The following is a 19,311-nucleotide window of genomic DNA, read 5'->3' on the forward strand; positions in this document are numbered from 1 at the left end:
CCCAAATTAAATTTCACTTTTCTCATAGGGATCTTTTGTGGGTAAAGGTTCCAAAGGGAGGATTTGTGTTTTATTTTATTTATTTCTGAGGAAAACACACCTTACACACATAGAAAATACACATTCCCCCTTCAAAAAATGAAGCACCAAAATTCAAAGTTTATGTGCTTTTAAGACATTTATGTTTTTGTCTTTTCATTGAAAGAACTCAAAAAATAAAAGATTATGGAAGAAATTTTGAAAAAACGATTACAAGTACACAGGTTAATGGAAATGGCTATTTCTAGAAAATTTCAAGGATATTTTAATGTAATGGCTTTGCAATTCTTTGCTGATTTTTTTTGGGGTCATGATGAGATGATATATCCTGGCTTTGTTAATGTACCTTTCCTGATTAAGAGCCCCCATTACTCTAATTAAAACAACACCATCTGGTTTTAATACTGCATAATAACTCTTTTACCCATTAATCCCAGGGCTGAAGCAACATTCACAACCTGGACCTTATAGAGGTCATGCAGTATTTGTTCACTTGTTGCCACAATTTATGGACTCACTGGTGGATGAGGCTGAAAGGTGGTGGGGCTGGAATTAAAGTAAATAAATAAATAAAAGGTAGAGAAGCCAGAAGAAAAAAAAAGAACACCACTGGAGTTGTGTGCATACATGCTAGATTCTCTTCTCTAAAAGGAGCCCTTCAGATTCTAGAGGGAAGAGCTTTTGAAAAGGTAGCACTTGACAGACCTCAAGAAAGTAAGGAAGGAAGCCCAGCAAAGTTCAAGTGAAGGTGTATTTGTGGAAGCTATACTAGGCAAAAGGACTCAAGGACGGATGAGTTCAGTGGAAACAAGCTTGATCTGTTCATGGGACAGAAAGAAAATCAGTTTGGCTGGAATGCCACAAGAGAAAGGGAGAGAGATAGGAGATGAGGCCTAGAAGATAGGCCGTATCACAAGGGATTTAGAGGCTATCATGAGGGAATGGGAGACTTCAGAGTATTTGTAGCCAAGGAATGGTGTGAGAATTATTTTTTCCTTAATGTTTAATAAGGGGGGGAAAAGCCCACACTGATTTTTTTTTAAAAGGCAACTGATATTCAGAAAAATCAGGAAGTGGTGGGAACTGAAGAGACCCAGAAAACTCCAGCTGTCTCTTAGCACTAGTTAATGACTGATAGGCAGAGGTTCAGGCCCAGAATTTCCCTATAGGGAGAGTGTTTCTTTTTCAGGAGAATCTAGAAATCCATATTTGTATGTGATAAACTTTCCTTTTTCAAAATATTGGTAAATAATACAAATTTTTCTAGAATCAGTAGACCGTTGACCCTTGAATAACACGGGTTTGACTGCACTGTTCCATGTATATGCAGATTTTTTCCAATAAATACAGTTGGCTTTCCTTATCAGTGAGTTCCACATCCAGAACCAAATGTGGATGGAAAATGCAGTTTTCACAGGATGCGAAACCCGACCATACTGAGGGCTGACTCTTATTGGCTGATTTCCCAGGGCCATTGTGGGGCTCAAGTGTTTTGAGATTTTGGTATCCGCTAGCAGTCCTGGAACAGTTCCCACACAGATGCCAAAGGGCAACTGTACAAGCCAGCTGTCTGTGTACAAAACTAAACATGCTTGGAAGCCAGATTAAGGCCTGGTCTTGATAATTTACCATCATTATGACATTACATCTTGACTCTTGTAGACTGTGAAAGAGGACAATGAGAAAGGAAAGGAATCCTGAGGTGGGAGAGTTGCTTAAGCCCAGGAAGTCAAGGCTGCAGTGAGCCATGATAGCACCATTGCACTCCAGCCCAGGCAAAAGAGTAAGACCACCCCTCTAAAAAAATAAATAAATAAACCTCAGGGTTTCAAGAAAAACATGTATGAACTGAGAATCAATTTTATCTTTAAGGAGTCAAGCATAATGAATGGATGAATGGATGATATCAGCAAAGCACTGTTTAGTATAAGAAATCACAGTCCCTCCAGAAGCTGATACATTCTCTAGGCCACACTATGGAAAGAAACAAGAAATAGTAATATTTTTAAAGAACATATAAGAGAACTTGGCCCACAAATAAAGCACAGGTGTGAAATCAAAGCATATTGATCATAGTTCAGACAAATCTCCACCTCTACTTCGTCTGGCCTCCAACCCAGTGATCTTGGCAAGTCATTTGGTTCTGTCTGCATTTCAGTTTCCCTGACAGGATGATTAACGTTTAAAAAGTGTATGCAGTCAAAGAATGGTGTATATATTTTCATTATGTTTAGTAACTAGGTGTATTATCACATAGAGATAGTGCTCTAGTAAGAGACAAAACAGAGCATAAGTTCAGTGGAAACTTAAATTGACTTCTAAAATATAACAATATTTTCAAAGAAATGGTGATTTTCTACTCTGAACCATGTTCTCACAGCAGAATGCAAGGTGGGGATAGGATGGAGAGCCAATTGTCATGTTAGTGTGTTAGTCATACTAAGTCTAATAATTCCAGCCACATTCTCCTTAAATTCTGTTTATAAAAATCACATTCCTATTCTTCACTCTGTTTGTGAAATTTTGCACTTTCAAAATTACCTTTCAATTCTCTACATATCAAATGATATAGGTTTTAGTTATATGCCTTATAGCCTGAAGAATGTGATAAACCCTTAAGTTGTTCTCGTTAATGTCCAAATACTGACTGATGGTTGAGTTTGTCCTCTGAAAAGAAATGAACAGGGAGCAATATTGGCTGGAGGAGAGAGTGACATGTTGATTGTTAGCCCTAATACCAGCACTAACTTCTACGGTTTTGGAGGAAGTTAGGAAACTGTTTTAGGATGTAATCAAAAAAGCTTACAGTAAAGAGATGATTGCCAAAGATAGCCTTTAACCTCAGCTCTGATACTCATGAACTCTTTGACAGCAGGCAAGCCACAGAATCTTCCCAAATCGTAAACAGGCTGATTTCTAATGAAAGCAGTATAAATTCATGATTAAAAGTGAAAGTTCTGGCTTCAGACAGTCAAGGTCTCAAATCCTGGCTCAACCCCTCTTAACTGTGCAGAGGTTACTGTGACGGATGACATGAGGTGATGTAGAGACAGCACTAAGCCAGCGCCTAGTCTATAGCAAACATTCAATAGAAAGAATTACAGCTTATTGTAAAGAATAAAGTGTAGTAACACCCTTGATGGTATTCTAAGACAAAGTAAAAAGTGCTGAAAAGATGTAAGATTATTATCACTACTATTATTTTTTAATCCTATGGGAGAGACCTTATGAACTATGCTTTTTGCCAAGTGATAATGAGATAAGATGACCTAATGAGTAAGAGGAGAATGTTGGACTAACACAATACTGTTTGGATAGTCCTTAAGTCACTGGTTTTTCTGTAAAGCCCCCATTCCTAACAGCAAATTTTCACCCAGTCTTTCTAAATGTTCCCTTTATTTGTTCTATTTCAAGGTTACCAAAACGTGTTTTTCTAAAAGGGAAGTCCACCTAGTTCCTGCTCCCTGAACATTTTCTTGAATCACCTCTTCCTACCCCTTTCTCCCAGATGATCAAACTCTTCTGCCTATCTTACTCTTAACACTGAGTAGATCTCTCTTAGGGTTGTCTTTTCTATTAAACAACAGATACCCATTTTCTTCTGTAACCTTAAAACAGTGTTTTGAGCAACTTTATATTCATTGAAGAAGTGAATCCTTAATGCTTTCAAGTTGCCTTGACCTCTCTTATATTAGGAAAAGTTTTGTACAGCATCCCCACGTTTCTCCAGAGCTAATACTGATTTTTAACAGTCTCAAACTGAAGCCCATAGTGTCTTGGGGTGTTTACTCCCTGTACAGAATGCAAGGTCCCTTGAAACATGTAAAACAGTCATGTCGTGTATTCCTTTCAGGCATTATAAAAGGAAGCATCACTATATTTGAATCTTGAAAAGTTCTAAGACATGGACCTGTGTTAAACAGCTTGAAAGTTACTCTGAAATTCCCACAGACATTGCTGCATCTAACGGTCATCTAAATCAGCTTTATGTATGGCATACACTTGGGCACAGAATTGTTGACTGTTAGGAAGAACAAGATCCCATTGGAAGGAAAGATAGGAAGGGAGGAAAATAAATGGAGGCTAAAACAGTCTTAATTTCAATGTCTGCCTGAAAAGCTTAAGTAGGACTTAGAATATTTTACAGGTGCTAGCTGATCTGACATTCTCCATCTGTTACTAGGCCCTGGAGACTGACTGGCCATTAAACACAAAATGATGACTGGTGCAGCAGGTGCAGTGAAGTGGGAAGGTGTGGAGCAAATAAAAAAGTCCATGGCATCCATAAGAAATGCTGACCCCCAGGAAATTTTAAAAGGTTATGTGCACTGTGGTATTCATGACGTATGTGTGAGAGGTATGATGGCAAGTGTATTTCTCATGAAAGTACTTCAATTACTTGCATACTGTTATTTCTTTAGAATTCCCAGGTCCTGAACTATACAATTACTTAATACTCAAAGAGAACTATTACTTACTTTGAGAAATTTCCCTTTAATGCAATTCATTGGCCCAATGTCAATGGGAGGGTTGCCTGAGCTGCACCCTTTGCTAAAATCATTTTCTAAGCCTACTGCTGTGAGTTAACTATTCTGTTCCCGTAGGTTTTTCTTGACACTTTTTGGTATCTATGTCAAATTGAAGCTTCTTATTAGCACGTTTTGGGATTCCCAGCATTCCACTTGATGATGCATCTCTTTTTTTATACTCTCACTGGAAATTCTGCTCAGTCTTTGTTCTCTGATCCCCGTTTGTTCTCTTTTCTATATTGTCCTGCCACTCCCTCAGCCTTTCATTTGTTTGCAACCACTTCCCTCAGCACATCCAATAAGCTCTATTTTGTGGATGTAATTCTTCTTTCATAGAATTTTTCTTAAGATCTCAAGATGGCTGATGAGAGATTTACAAAGATCCACTTCCTAAGGAATTTCTGATATTCTACTGAGAGGCAATTCTTTACATATTAAATACAAGGGCAGTGGACAGGAAATTTTTTTTAACTTTTCTTATCAACAGTTTATTTTTCTGTGTTCCTCAGGCTAGTCTAGAGAGACTCCCTTCTTTCCTTCACCACCTTCATTCTTTCACTACAGCTGGAAGGAAAGATAAGCAATCCAACAGCAAATCCACCTCCAGCATACCCTAAATCCAACAACTCTCATGGCTTTCACTTTACCTCACTTATCCGAGCCAGCATTTCTTGCCTGGTTGCCCTACTGCCCTATGGTCTATTCTCCACACAGCAGACTGGGTGATCCTGGGGAAACATGTCAGCTCAAGCTACTCGCTTGCTCAAAAGCTTCTACCAGTTCCATATCTCTTTCATAATAAAACTAATGATGGTTAATAAGGTTCTACATGACCTGACCAAGCTACTTGTCTAGTCTCATCTCTTATCTCGTCCCTTTTTTCATCCTAGTCTCCATTTTCAACCTCTCCCCATTGTCAAATGTTTACCTTGCTCTTCCACTGCCCATGTCAGTTTCTCCAGACATTTTCATTGTCACTCTGTCACTTCAATCAGGTTTCTGCTCATAATCTGCCTTCTTTAAGAGATCTTCCCTCACTGGAAAATCTAAAATAACACTAATCATCTCCCTCTGTTCCTTTTCTCTCCTTCAATTTTCTTCACAGTGCTCATCTTTGTCTCCTATAGTATTGATATTTTTGTTATTTAGTTTTCTGCCTCCTAGCCATTGCCCTAAAAATTAACTGGAATGTAAAAATGGACTTTATTAGTTTGGTACTCTGCTTCTACTCATTGTGCTTACAAAGTGGCCTAGCACATAATAGACGCTTGGTGAATATGTTGAATGATGGAATGTAAATTAGGAGTGTCTTCTTAGCTCCTAGGAGTGTATCCTTTGCTAAAATAACTTTCAGATGTATCAATAGCAATTTTAATTCAGGAATCTATTGATGTTATAAGTAGAACAAATGCAGAGATGAGGAAGTAAATAATTCTACAGCATGAAGCAGTGGAACCTGCCACTGTGCACAGCCCTGAAAAAGTTCTGCTTGTAAGACAATTGGAGCACACATCACCAGACAGAGCCTATTCTCAATTAAGCACTGGTGAGGCTTTGAATAGGCTAACTACAAAAGAAAGAAGCCCTAATGAGGCTAATGTCGTGGCAAAATTTTTAAAGTTGACCACGTTTACTGAAGGCAGCAATACCTCAATTACCACTCACTCCCTATAAGGAGATAGAATACAAGTGGATTCTCCTCCCACCCTACTATAAGGAAAAATACAGTGCCATATCTAACTTCTTGATGGGACATTTTTCCCGTATAAGTTTAAGTTTCACAGACCATGGGGTACAGACACCTGGTTTGGATTTACTGACATTTTTAGCAAACCAAAACCAGATTTTTCTCCATCTTTCTACATTCAGAGTCCATGCATCTCTGCTATGATTTTTGGCATTGTAAGCCCTGCATATGTTAACAGCACTTTGCCTAAGGTGTCTGCTCTAAGAACTAGATTAGCTTGTTTTCTAAATGTGGTGGCACCTTTGGCTTAATTGAGTGTGATATAATAATTCACTGGACTTTAGTAAAAGTGAGCTGCATCAGAGATTGTTGTCAAACTAATAAATCTTCTGAGGTTCTATCGAACCAGCAGTCATTCTAGTGGGAAACTGCTCAGGCCATAGCTGCTGAAGAAGTTCTAGCTCACCCAGGCATCTGGAAACCCTATGGCTGAGACAGAGCAAGATATGGAATAAGGAAGAAAAATTTTAGCTATTAACCTGAAGATTTTAAACTTTGATGTCTTTGGGCTCTTTATCATAAACAGGAAGATAATGATTGCAGACTTTAATTCTTTTGAACTTCAAGTTATTTTGACTTTAACATGCAAGAGGATTTAATTTTTGTCCTTTACTTTCTCCCTAAGAAATTTTCAATGGAAGAAGATTTATATTCAAAGGTGGGGCATCTCTGCATTGTTAGAATTTTATTAATGAAATGCTTTTACATATTTTATTATCATATACTCAATGCATCATTTAGTCTCACTGCAAAATCTCTAATAGACTGTGTTAGATGACATGATGGATATAATTTGGGACAGTTAAAAGAATAGAGAATTATTTTCTAGTCCTGGATATAGAGTGGTCTTGAAGTTTATTTAATTAATATATTATTTTCATACATTTTGCTAGCTCCTGGGGACAACAGCTAAATTTCCCACCACACTACATCCTGAGAGGATCCATAAAGAAATGGTTGTCATTAGGAAAAAGACTTCAGGGACTTCCCCTACAAGGTAGCAGGTCAGATTTTGGCTAAAACTCATATCTTCACCATAGACAAATGGTATGCACAATGGGTTAAAAATATCTGGGGAAGGATATGAGGAGGGCTTCTTCTTTCTCAATCTTTAAAGTGAGTTCGATGTGGCATGGAACGATCATCTTTGTCTCACTCTACCCCTCACTCACTCCTTTCATGTAGTACAAATTGTCCAGTTTTGGAAAATTTTGGATGAGATTTTTGAATGAGAAATGCATAGTTCAGCCCACTTTCCACCCACTTCATCTTCGGTGTTAACTGCCAGAAGGAGGCATGTCATTCTGTTCTGCCCATCCGTACTATAAATTTTACAGGGCAGCTCCCATAAGATGGAACTGATATAGTCTGGTATTGAATGTGAATGGGCACAGAATCTATTTCTGGTGTTTAGTGTTAGAATGTCTTCTTGCTCACAGGTATATGCTACATTTTTCAATATCAACTTCACCAGCAATAGAGTAATCTTTCATCTGCCTGTTTTTAAAAAAAATCTGTTTTTCAACTGGCCTGATTTTGAGTGAAGACAATTATAATTGAACGTTTTTCCCTAAAATCCTAAGGCTACAATTACATTTACAAAAGTGTAGCTGAATGTTTTCCCCTAAAATACTAAGGCTACTTAAGGGTATTTTATTTCTTAACTAAAAAAAAAAAAAAATGTCAGGACAATTTGTCACTTCTCAGAGCATCTCACTGAGCACAATAGAAAAGAAAAAGATCACCTATATGATTGTTATAGTCAAAAGCACACTTTAACTAGAAAATATAAATATTCTCAATTTGAGGAAATGGCCAATGATTTAAGAATATCCTTAAATGACTAATTAACATATTGTGGAAAGTATTTCAGCAATGCTTAAGGTATTTTTAACTCTAACTTCTAGCTGTGGGACTGTTTTAGCTTCATGAAGCAGCCATAGCTACATTTAATTCATTCACTATGTCACAGAATGTTTATTATCCACATATGCAGCCCATTCTGATGTCTAATACAACATGGGCTCTTGTAGCATCCCTGCTCATACTTGGTGAACACTATTCCTCAAAACACTCCTGACATCTCTGGTTCAGGAAGCAGAGGAAAGACTTGCTTCCCAGGAAGTGGATTTGATTTCACTCAGTTTCTCTCCAAACACAGAAAAAGGTATCGTGTAGCTCACGTTCATTGGTTCATGTAGAAATGAACCAATACTCTAAGCTTAATAGTATTTCCATTTTGGAAAACTTTAGCCTAGAGAGAAGATTATGGGGTATATGTTACCTGTCTTAAAGTATTTTGAAGAATTTGTGAAGAGCATATTCTCGTTCCAAGTTGTTCTGGAAGGCAAAATATGACTAAATGGGTGTAAATCACAAGCTGGAATATTTTGGTTTGGAAAAAAAAAAACAGAAACAACTTTCTAACAATTACAGCTAAACTGCCAAGAAATAAACTACCTTTTGTAATAGTAAACTGCTCTGAGTTATCTCATGCTGATGTCCTCCAAATGATTCACACCCAGTCCTCAAAATCAGACCAAGTCCAGTTGAACTCTCAGAAAGTATGATTGTATGAAAATTCTTCCCATAGACAAAAGACAAGGAGCTTTGAATTCAGTTTTTAGAGGAGAAAAATTTAATAGATTTTATCTTATTATACATTTTTCCTAAATTACAAAGTCAATAGCTGCAAATATATTCTGCTACAAAGCTTTCTGTAAGAAATATCTCTATAAGAAAATACATCTCATTAACATTTCCTGTAAATAAATTACTTCAAATAATAATTTTTTAAAGGGTGGACATAAGAAAAATATTGCAGAAACCAAATTGTAAATATAATAATTGTTATATAGGAAATGTTTGATTGAAATGTTCCATTTTCATTTCACCAAGCTTATAGCAACCTGTTTATACAAACTTTGGTTCTTGGATGGACTAGTTTATAATTTTTGTTTTTGCAGACCTGTGCAGAAAATGTAAGTCTTAATCATCTTAGTAAATGTATGTGGGAAGTTGAAATTTTTAATAGATATACAGGCTCAAACTCAATCTCTACTGGGAGAACTTAAATTTGAGACTGCAGATGGGATTTAAGTAAAAGAAAACTAAAAAGTGAATTGTGGTCTACAAAAGTTTAAAGTCACGACTATAAGATAACCTTTTATTGTTTTGTGCTCCAGACAAAGTATTTAGAACTGAGTTAAGTTTTAAAAAAGTAGTAAAGTGGTTTCAAAGAATTTAGAAACTGTGGTGTCTATAGATTAGCAATATGCAGGTTTTACAAGTTATCCTACTTATATTTTTTAACCGCAATGGCTGCAGAAAACAGAAACTAGCCCTTTGGCAATAAAGCAGATGCTGCAGAGGTTTGGGAAGAAAATTGGATGATGCCATTGGCTAGTCAGAAGCTTATAGAGGGCAATGAAACCTCACTACTCTGTCTACTTCAGGAGTCCATTTTGTGAAACCTCCTGAAATTGAGATTATTTGAGGATCTCAGCACTACAAAATAAATAATTTGAGGATAGTACAGACACAGGACCTCACACTGAATTCATTTGCATAGTAAATATTATGATAGCAAATCCCATGCAGATCTTCATTTAGACTGTGCATCCCCTGGTTTCAAACACGAACAGCCAACTTGTGCCTCAGACATATGATCTATGTGTTGCCAAAACCTGAACAAACGAAAAAGTTTTCCCAATTTTCTTGCTTACTCCAGTGCAGTACAGATCCAGCTCAAGTCTCTATTACCACAGAGTATGTATGAATACATGTATTTACCAATCTAATTCTATCAAAACATAGGTTATGGCCAATCTTTAAGAAATAATGATCTCTCTGTTAGCTCTTTTCCCACATATATTGGACATCTTTAAATTTTTTTGCCATCTGTGAAAATTCTGCTCTGTGCAAGTATTTTACTAGTCACAACTTATGGGTATGGTTTGGAAAATATAATGCATTCAGAGCAGGAATCACATAGGATAAAGAGAGATACACTGTCATTCCGTAGAATCTGAAGGAACTGTTTTTGTCTTGTATCAGTTCTTATTAATTACAGGTAAAACTAAAATTTTGAAAAAAAGTTTTTGTGGCTGTTTGTTTGTTATTTATTTGTCTTCCTAAAGGCCTTGCTAAACAACTGGCCATTATTTTGCAATTATTTGGAAATATTGACTGATTTTTTTCTTATCTACCAAGACTCTTGATTGAACAGCAGAAGTAGTGTTACAAATTAAAAGGTAATTTTCTGTTGTAAATTAACTATGCTCCATGTTTTCATTTCTTGTTTAGCAATTTTATTTTTAGAACCTATTGTATAACAAGTTATTCTAGGAGTATTTTGTTAAACTCTAACGTTGAATAGAAATCTGGCATGTAGGTTATTTGTATAAGCAATCAGCAATCTGAAGGAAACCTCTCCTCCAGCACAACCTAAACTCTTGGAAAGTCACATGCTACTCATCAGTAATTTCCACTGTGTGCTTTTTCTCTTAATAATAGCATTTTCCACAAATGTGTACATTATTTACATAGACAAGTTGCATAATGGAAACACTGGCTGCACTGCATTTGTCACCCATTCTAATCTATTCAGTTCATGTTTTCTTTCTCCCTTTTTGTGATCATCTATATTCTTATCACGTTTCTTATTTTAGCCATTCTTCTGCATCTGAACCTTATTTTCCACCATGCTATAATGCATTAAATACACAAATTCACAGTCTGCAATTGATGATGTTCCTCAATGGTGATCAAATTTTCTGACACACATGGAGTCTGGCTTTGGAGGAGTAGGTGGCATCTTTCCATACTTTGCAAGACAGGCCCTTCGCACAGTCGCAACGCTGGAAAATTTCCAGCCCATGAGAACCCTTCTTGCGTTGTTTGGTACAGACTTCCCCCTGATGGAGCACTGGTTTGCAGATTTTGGTCCAGAAATGACGAGCACAGCAAAACCCTTCAATGCAGTCTGATGATCGTAGGCAGGGGTCTCCTTCATGCCCTGCAGAGATGATGACCAATAGATGTTACCCTGACACTTCAGAAAAAAAAATTCTATTTTGCAATCAGAAGCACATAAAATATTTTTACTTATACTATCTTCTATGTTGTTACCATTTATAATGAAAAGTCTTGGTTGATACCAATTGGCTCTGCCTCTTATCACATAAATCTATTATGGTCTGTTTCCATTATTTGCCACCTAAATAACAAGTTTAATGACTAGCTAGGATTAAAGAAACTTCCTTGTAATTTTTTCTAAAACCAATGGAATTAATTATCTATATTTTTCTTCTATTTCTTTATTTAAAAAAAAACCCAGAACTACAGATATCCCTACCTTTTATATGTGACATCTTAGTGTGTGGTCTTCCTAGATTCTGCCATCCCAAGTCATGGTTTGAGTAATGACCGTGGTTTCGATCTCTGTGCCGAGTACCATCCAGAGCCGGGATGTGAGGGGTTAAGATGCTTTCAGTAACTGGGATACAGATGCCTGGAGATGATCATATAATCAGTTAGACTAATTCAATTCTATGAAATGTGATACTTATCCACATACTCTCTTGATGTGAAACATGAAGCCATTTATCTGTCTATCTATCTATCTATCTATCTATCTATCTATCTATCTATCTATCTATCTATCTACCCATCCATTCATTTACTTATTTATTGAGACTGAGCATACTTTGGCCCTAAAGTGAAACTTCTTTGATATGAATTTTGTCTCTCTCAAGACCAAGTGACCTTGGACAAAACTGGGAACAAAAGCATAATTTTATATAGTCACAAAGTTATGGTGAATATATGTGAAGAATCAATGTTAGCTATTACTATTTTTAAAGAATCTGATCAGACATACATCCTCTGGATCCAGATTCCTTTATTAATTAACAACATAATCTTAGTTTACACTGTAAACTTCTCTAATGGTGTGAGGTCTTCTTCCCTTCACCTCCTGTGCAAGAGACTCACAGTAGGTCTACACCCAGAGGTCAGGAATAGGCATGAGAAAATGAGCCTGATTATGTTGTTTTATATGATTAAGTATATATTTCTAATTACCTTCTGCAAATATTTAATGTTTTTGCCACATCTTGTCTGTGATTCATTTCATCATTATTACTGAATTGTCTGCCTATAAATTCATTGATATTGGATGAAGCCAGGTTGGGGAATAAAATGCTGCATCTCCCTTTGGAGGAACCAATCACTCTACTACCATAAGACTGAGCCACAGAACATCTTGACTAAACCCAAAGCACAAAACTGGAATAGATATTTGCAACTGCATTACTAAATCATATCAAGTTTCTTTCTTTGGTTCTTTTACATGCATTCACTTATGTGTTTACTGGAATAGAACATCTTGCTATTTATGCACAACACTTCAACATGGCAATATTCTAGATCAGCATAGGTCATAAAATATAGAAAGTAGCCAGAGTCTAGGAAAACTAAGATTTGGGGAGGTAATCCAGGTAATCTTACACTACCTAAACCAGTTCTACCAGGCTTCTTATATTTCAGGAGTCTGAGTAAGGAGACGATAGCCTGACTTGAGAGACAGGCTTACGATGATGAAAAGAAAGAGGCCCATTAACACTTAGTGAGATCTTTTACCATTATTGCACCGGGTACCGGGGCAGCACATGCCATCTCGGTGGCAGCGCTTCTTTTTTCTCCGACACACCATGCAGGCCGATGATCCTTGGTGGGGACTGTGGCAATACCTCCCAACTTCACACTCCTTATCACTGCTACAAGGGTAGGCCTGTCATCAAGTGGAACAACACCAGAAGTAAAGGATTAGATCGTGTTTCACTTATGAAACATTACTATAGCAAATCATGATAGAAAATGAATCACAATATATCTCACCTGGAAGGAACTATACCATCATCATAATGTTCTGAACCTAGAGCCTAAGTAGTGACACTTAATTGAGGACCTTATAAATATCTATTGCTTGAGGACAAAGATAAAGCTGACGCTGTTTGTATATTTTCATTGACACAACGCTAGAGTTAGAATTTAGACTTTTATTGATTCATAGAACCCTTATGTGTGACTTTGGGGGTCTCAAGAGCGGTTGTAATTATTGCATTGATGCTATTGTAAGGTAAAAATGACACAGCCATCTTAGCCACTCGATTTTTTCACCTGTTAAAGAACGATGAGAGAAATGTTAAATAAAACAACAAAGGGCTATGCTAGAAGCCAAAATGTATCTCCTGCCCAATTATGAAACAAACATTTTAAAAGTGAACCCTTTCAGTTCCTGCCCATAAAAGCAAGGAGGAGAAACATTTCCAGAACAGTTTGAGGCAGTGAATTATTTGGCACAAAGACACTAAGGAACAGGATCCTCATTCCAAACACGGTGATAACCAGCAGTTGAGCTCCCAGCAGCCAGAGAGATGCTAAGCTCCAATTATATCGTTATATTCCCAGGAAGCACAAAAGCAGACTCCTTACAGACCTGAAATAGCCCCACAGGCTACTACGCCTTCTATTGTAAAGAAAGAACCTCTGGTTCATACATTTCTCTACCTAGTGGTATGTCCAGAAGGCTACTTCAGCAGTGTCATATATTATCTTAAAAAAAAAATACATGTGAAATAATACAGAAGGTGGTCAGAGTTTAGGAAAATGAAGATTTCGGGGGTTATACATACATATATACCCATTTGTGCACCCCTTGCCTCTTGGAAGTATTTGGAACATTAAAAATGTCCCTGTGTTCAAAGACTGGAAGTTGAGAAACTAAAATGTCATAACCCACATCAAACTTACTCAGATTTTGAGGCAGGGAGACTCATTTGTAAACCTTTTTTCTTTTTTGAAGTTGATATTTTTCTCATTTTCAGAGTAATAGATGATTTTTTAATTGAAAATACAAAATATAAAATAAGCTATGTATTTGTTTTTAAGCAACCATAAATAATTTGAACATAAACTATGGGATAAAATGGTTATGGCTCTCAAATACTTAGTGAGATTTCAGTGCTTTACTTATGAATTAGGTTTGATGGTGTAGCTCGGCCTGCATTGCTCATGTCTTTTTTTCCTTTTATTTCTTTTACTCTTTCCCTTTCTTCCAGTGTCTTCTCCTCCTGCCCATCTCCTGCATATATGTCTACACATTGAGCCCTCACATGTTTTCCGTTTAGATGATCAAATCATCTTCAGTTAGAAAAAGGAAATGTGAAGTTTATGTACGAGTCTGAGAGATAAAAAATGTATTTTAGCATCATTACAATTTCTTGTTTACCCTGAAAAGAATTATATAGAAAAACCACCAACTTCGAATTGAAAGTTATTTTGAAGGACTGCGTAGTGGCAATGTTTGATGCATACTTTATAACTGGAGCCACATAAAGCTATAAAATAAATTTGCATTTTATTGTTCCACTCTGTAACTCCACCATTAGGCTTAAGAGAATCTTAATGAGATGAAATTCAGACTATTAAGCCATTTTTCAAGAATCCAAGACTGATGAAAACAAAACAAATATCCCTTCCCGCCTTACCACACTCTTTCCCCCAAGCATTTTACCCCTTTCACATTTAAACCCATTAATTTTAATGAAATACAATTCACATGTTTCTGATTCATTTACATTTATTTCATCAAATTGTTTTGCAACAAACATTTGATGTTACAAGTTTCTTTCCTTCCTCAAAAATAGGACATGCTCTTTCAACGGAAATAAACATGTGCCACATAAAACATCATGTGCTATTTACAACTCAAATAACAAATCCTCAAGCCATTCTGAGTATAGGATAATCCTGGATTCCATCCCCCCAAAATAGTCCACAGGATACACTATTTTATTTATTAGCTGTTATTGATAGTTGTTTATTTTCTGGTTGTTTGGTAAAAGTAGCAGTGTCTGCCAAAAAACTGTGAATGGCGCATCACCATCTTTCCATTCTCAGTTGACAGGAACTGGAAAATATTAAAATGACAAATATCTGATGCAGATGACATTAAAAAAATGGGATGCACAGTAGCCTTATATTTGAATGGGATTACAATAAAATTATAATAATTTAATTTTGAAAGAGGGAACCTCATTTGATCAAAAATAGAAAGTATATTAGAAAATACATAGTTTTATTATGCTCCAATATATCTTTTAATTAGCTTGAAGTAAAAATGACACAGGCAGAGAAAGTATGCCAAAAAATGCCTAACTATACAAGGTTATGTATATTGGGAACTTGTACTTGGAATGGAATTTCAGAACATAAATACTAGGAGACATTCTTTGGAAATTTTAAAAATAAATTTTTTAATAATTAAAAAGTAAAGTTGTATTACACAGCCTCTAATATGCTTATGTAACTCCTGGATCCAATAAACAGTCTTTATATATGAATACAATCAAGAAGGGATGAAATAAATTGATTAAAGAAGAGTATAGGGAAAGCAAGTGATATTTGGGGGCATGCCTTGCCCTCTGAAATCCATGTCCCTTAGCCCAGATTTTTTCAACTGTAAAGCTTCCCTTGTAATAACTTCTAGCAAGAAAACATAAAACATGAAATAATATGGTTCTAACCCATTAATAACAATTCTCATGTCTTACTAAGCATAATGCATTTTATTTTAGTAAAGAGTTTTAAAGAAGGCATTTTCTACTGAACTATGAGGGTTCTGCAGTTGCCAGTTGCCATTGGCTTTTTTCCTACATTAGCCCCTCTAAGGTTTCTGGAAATGATATCATTGGTGAAAGGGAGAGAGAGAGGGATAGAGGGTTAACAGTAGTTGTGGATGACCCTGAAGAAGCGATGACTGTGGCAATGAAAGGACTGCTGGAGGGAATTATATACATTAATTAAAGTGCCATTCAGAAACTCTCACATGGATAATCTTTATTTTCCATTTACTTTGACCTCCCAAGGCCATTGTCTAGTCTCATTTGATGATGGCTTTGTGACAAGCAACAAATAAGCTTGAATACCTTAGTCTAAGTTTCCATTTAACGAAATCAATAATATGCTTACCTGGTACTTATTTTAAAGGTGAATTAAAGGTCTGATTTTTATTTTACTTGCTATGGCAATTGTTAGTAGTGCATTCTCATGGCTCTTCATTTACCTGGAACAGACTAGATAACTTTTCCTTTTTGTCTGAGGAACAATGATTGTGTGGAAGACTGGAAATCAAGTGAAAGAATTAGGGAAGGACTCTAGTACACCTATCACATGCTAAACTGCCCCACAATTGAATCATACATTCAGCTTATGAGCATCCAGGAATACTTAGCTTCATGCAGAATCATTCATTATTGCATCAGTTATAATTAGGAGATGAGTTAATTCAGGACACCTAATAATAGCAAACGATTGGCCATAAATTCAGAATACATGAGAACTGTCAGTGATCAGGCCAAAAAAACAAAGACATTTTCTGCAACCCCCTTTCTAGGCTAAAAATAGAGTGCATTTCCACAAATAGCAGTGTTACTTATTATTACAACTATGACATGAACTAAAAGAAGAATAAACACATTGGACACATTTTGAAAATAAAATCTGTCAGAAATTGGTATTTCGTTTTAGCATAAAATATTTTTTAAAGTCTGTTTCCTCTGTGCTAATTTAGAATCGTTACCTAAAATTTTAGCAGTAAAGTAAAGACAGTTTAAGTAACTGCTAGAAATAAGTAATGTGTGCTCAGTGGCAGGGAACTTACGGACCTTGAGTTCTTCCTGGCGTTCAGGCCTCAGATATCATTACTAAGAGCAATTAATAGTGAGAGTTTAAAGGACACATCGACAAGGTGACTGGTGACCTATGTGCTGAAGTTAGAGATTAGAAAAATATACTTGGCCACATCTCTTTCTAGAAGCCTCCGAATACCAACAGCATGTCCTACTGCAGCTGTTGGAAAAAGAGAATACTGGCAGAAAACACTGACAAAGCTGTAAACAGTATTTTCTCATTCTATTTCTTGAGCACAGTTTTCTGTTCATTTAAACTCAATGTAAATCAGAGTTATAATCAAAAGTCCATCATGAAAATAATGATAATTAAATAATATTCTAATGAACAAAAGTAAAATAAAATGTAGTCACTCAATCTTATTTGAAATAATTGAGTCTGTCTTCCCCCAAAGTCTTCTCAAAACTGCAGGAAGAAAAGGCCCATTAACTTGAGACTTACATTTAGGGTTGAATTAATTTTCACTTGCCTATCCCTTTGAACATGAAAATACAACAATGAAGTAATCAGATCCCTAAGAACAATGAAAGGAGAAAAAGTGTTTTGGGTATCTCAGTAGCAAAATCATTGAATAAACCTTTGACTACAACTAAAACCTTAGTTTAACTCCTAAGTTTTCAAAATAATAATATTGTCCTTATTTAATGATGAGAGGAAGAAAAGAAGAGAGAAACATCACAGTGTTCATGTGGGATGGCCACCCATCTGGATTCTTGCAAGACCGTCCTAGTTTTTTTGTTGTTTTAATCGGGACAATCCTTTGTCCCCACAAGCACTGTTTGTAACAATCTCGGAAGTTTTCTGGAGCCAGAAAAACATCATCAGCTAGGCAGGCAGAAGAAAGCCTGCAGGGGACGATCCAGCTGTGGGAATGAAAAACATTTGAGGCTAGTGGATAGATGGAGGTAGCAGCAAAGAACTGGGGATGAGAATATATCTGGGGTCTCTGAGAGCACAGCAGAAGATTGGCAAATACATTTGGGAAACCTGATCGGACTGGCTTGCCCTGAGTCCTTAGAGAAAAGATTAATTTTCCTCATCATGATATTCCACATGATAGATCTAAATTTCCACAAACAGTCAAGGTACACTACCCTTCAGGTGGTTATTTCAAAATCAAACACTAAAATGCAACTGCAGGAGGTGCAGGGACTTATAAGTCAATCTGCCTGTGTGCTGTTGTATACTATCTGCCAAAGGCTGCGCAATCTCATCTTTCACTTTGTCTCCTATTACCTCTAGGGGATAAGGGTGTACTGGATGCATCTTTGAGGATTCATGAACATCAGGCCAGGGGGATTGAGCTATATTAAATTTAAGGGGAAAAGTTCAGATATTACATGATGTCCTGCATGTGTAGTTACAGCTTCGTTAAGGCAGCTGCTTGGGTATTTATTCAGTATTCAATCAATATTTATTTAGTATTTATTTATTGAACACCAACTATGATCCAGAAACTACTAGGTCAGTGATGTGCAAATGTATTGTCTGTTACCCCCAAAATAATTTTGAAAAAAACATATATCCTTCAATACATTTGACACTTAAAATTTTTTGGTGTGTGTGTTTTTGTATTAGTATGAAATATAATGTTAAACATTTTCTAAGATAAAATTTGCAGTAATTTGATATGAATAAAATAACTTTTGACTATTAGTTATTAAACATTTTCTAAGATAAAATTTGCAGTAATTTGACATGATTAATAAAATGACTTCTGACTATTATATTAATCAAAGCATACTGATCCTGAAATTAATCACAACATATTTACTCATGGGCATTTTCTCTTGAAAAATTACATAATCTGAAAAACCTTCAGTTAGATTATAAAATATACAAGTCATCGCAACTATTTTGAATGTTCTGCCTACAGAATTTCCAACTGGGGCCAAGTTTCACTTTTAAAAAATTAAGTATAAGACAAAGAAAGAAAGTACCTTTGTGAGTTTAAGATGCCCTGATCAATCATTAAACATATCTTTGTTCCAATCAAAATTCCAAATTTTACTTATTTGTCACCTAAAAAAGTTTTTGTACCTTTGGCTAATGCAGTCTATTGAGATTTGGAATGCATGAAGGTTTTGCCTTTTTTTGCCACATAAAATGGCAAAAAATTAATGTAAACCCAGGCATATTCCTTGAGAATTTTAAGAAAAAAATTGGAAGTTGAGGATCTGGACATTGATTTTATTAGAACAACTCATGCTCTGCACCCCATGGAAAATATTTCAGTACCTT

At 36.0% G+C, this 19,311-nt stretch overlaps 1 protein-coding gene across 1 annotated transcript in view; it reads right to left on the minus strand.

The window, feature by feature from the left end:
• Positions 1 to 8,930: 8,930 nt before the first annotated feature.
• Positions 8,931 to 19,311, minus strand: part of DKK2 (dickkopf WNT signaling pathway inhibitor 2) — a 109,321-nt gene continuing 98,940 nt past the window's right edge. The window contains exons 2-4 of the mRNA XM_004040244.5: positions 12,958 to 13,108; positions 11,672 to 11,827; positions 8,931 to 11,332 (exon numbers count right to left, since the gene is read on the minus strand). Of these exons, the coding sequence (XP_004040292.3) occupies positions 11,082 to 11,332; positions 11,672 to 11,827; positions 12,958 to 13,108 (558 nt within the window). The 3' untranslated portion in view covers positions 8,931 to 11,081. The remainder of the gene's footprint in view (positions 11,333 to 11,671; positions 11,828 to 12,957; positions 13,109 to 19,311) is intronic.

This window comes from Gorilla gorilla, chromosome 3 (assembly GCF_029281585.2).
Source record: "Gorilla gorilla gorilla isolate KB3781 chromosome 3, NHGRI_mGorGor1-v2.1_pri, whole genome shotgun sequence".
Lineage (NCBI taxonomy): Eukaryota > Metazoa > Chordata > Mammalia > Primates > Hominidae > Gorilla > Gorilla gorilla.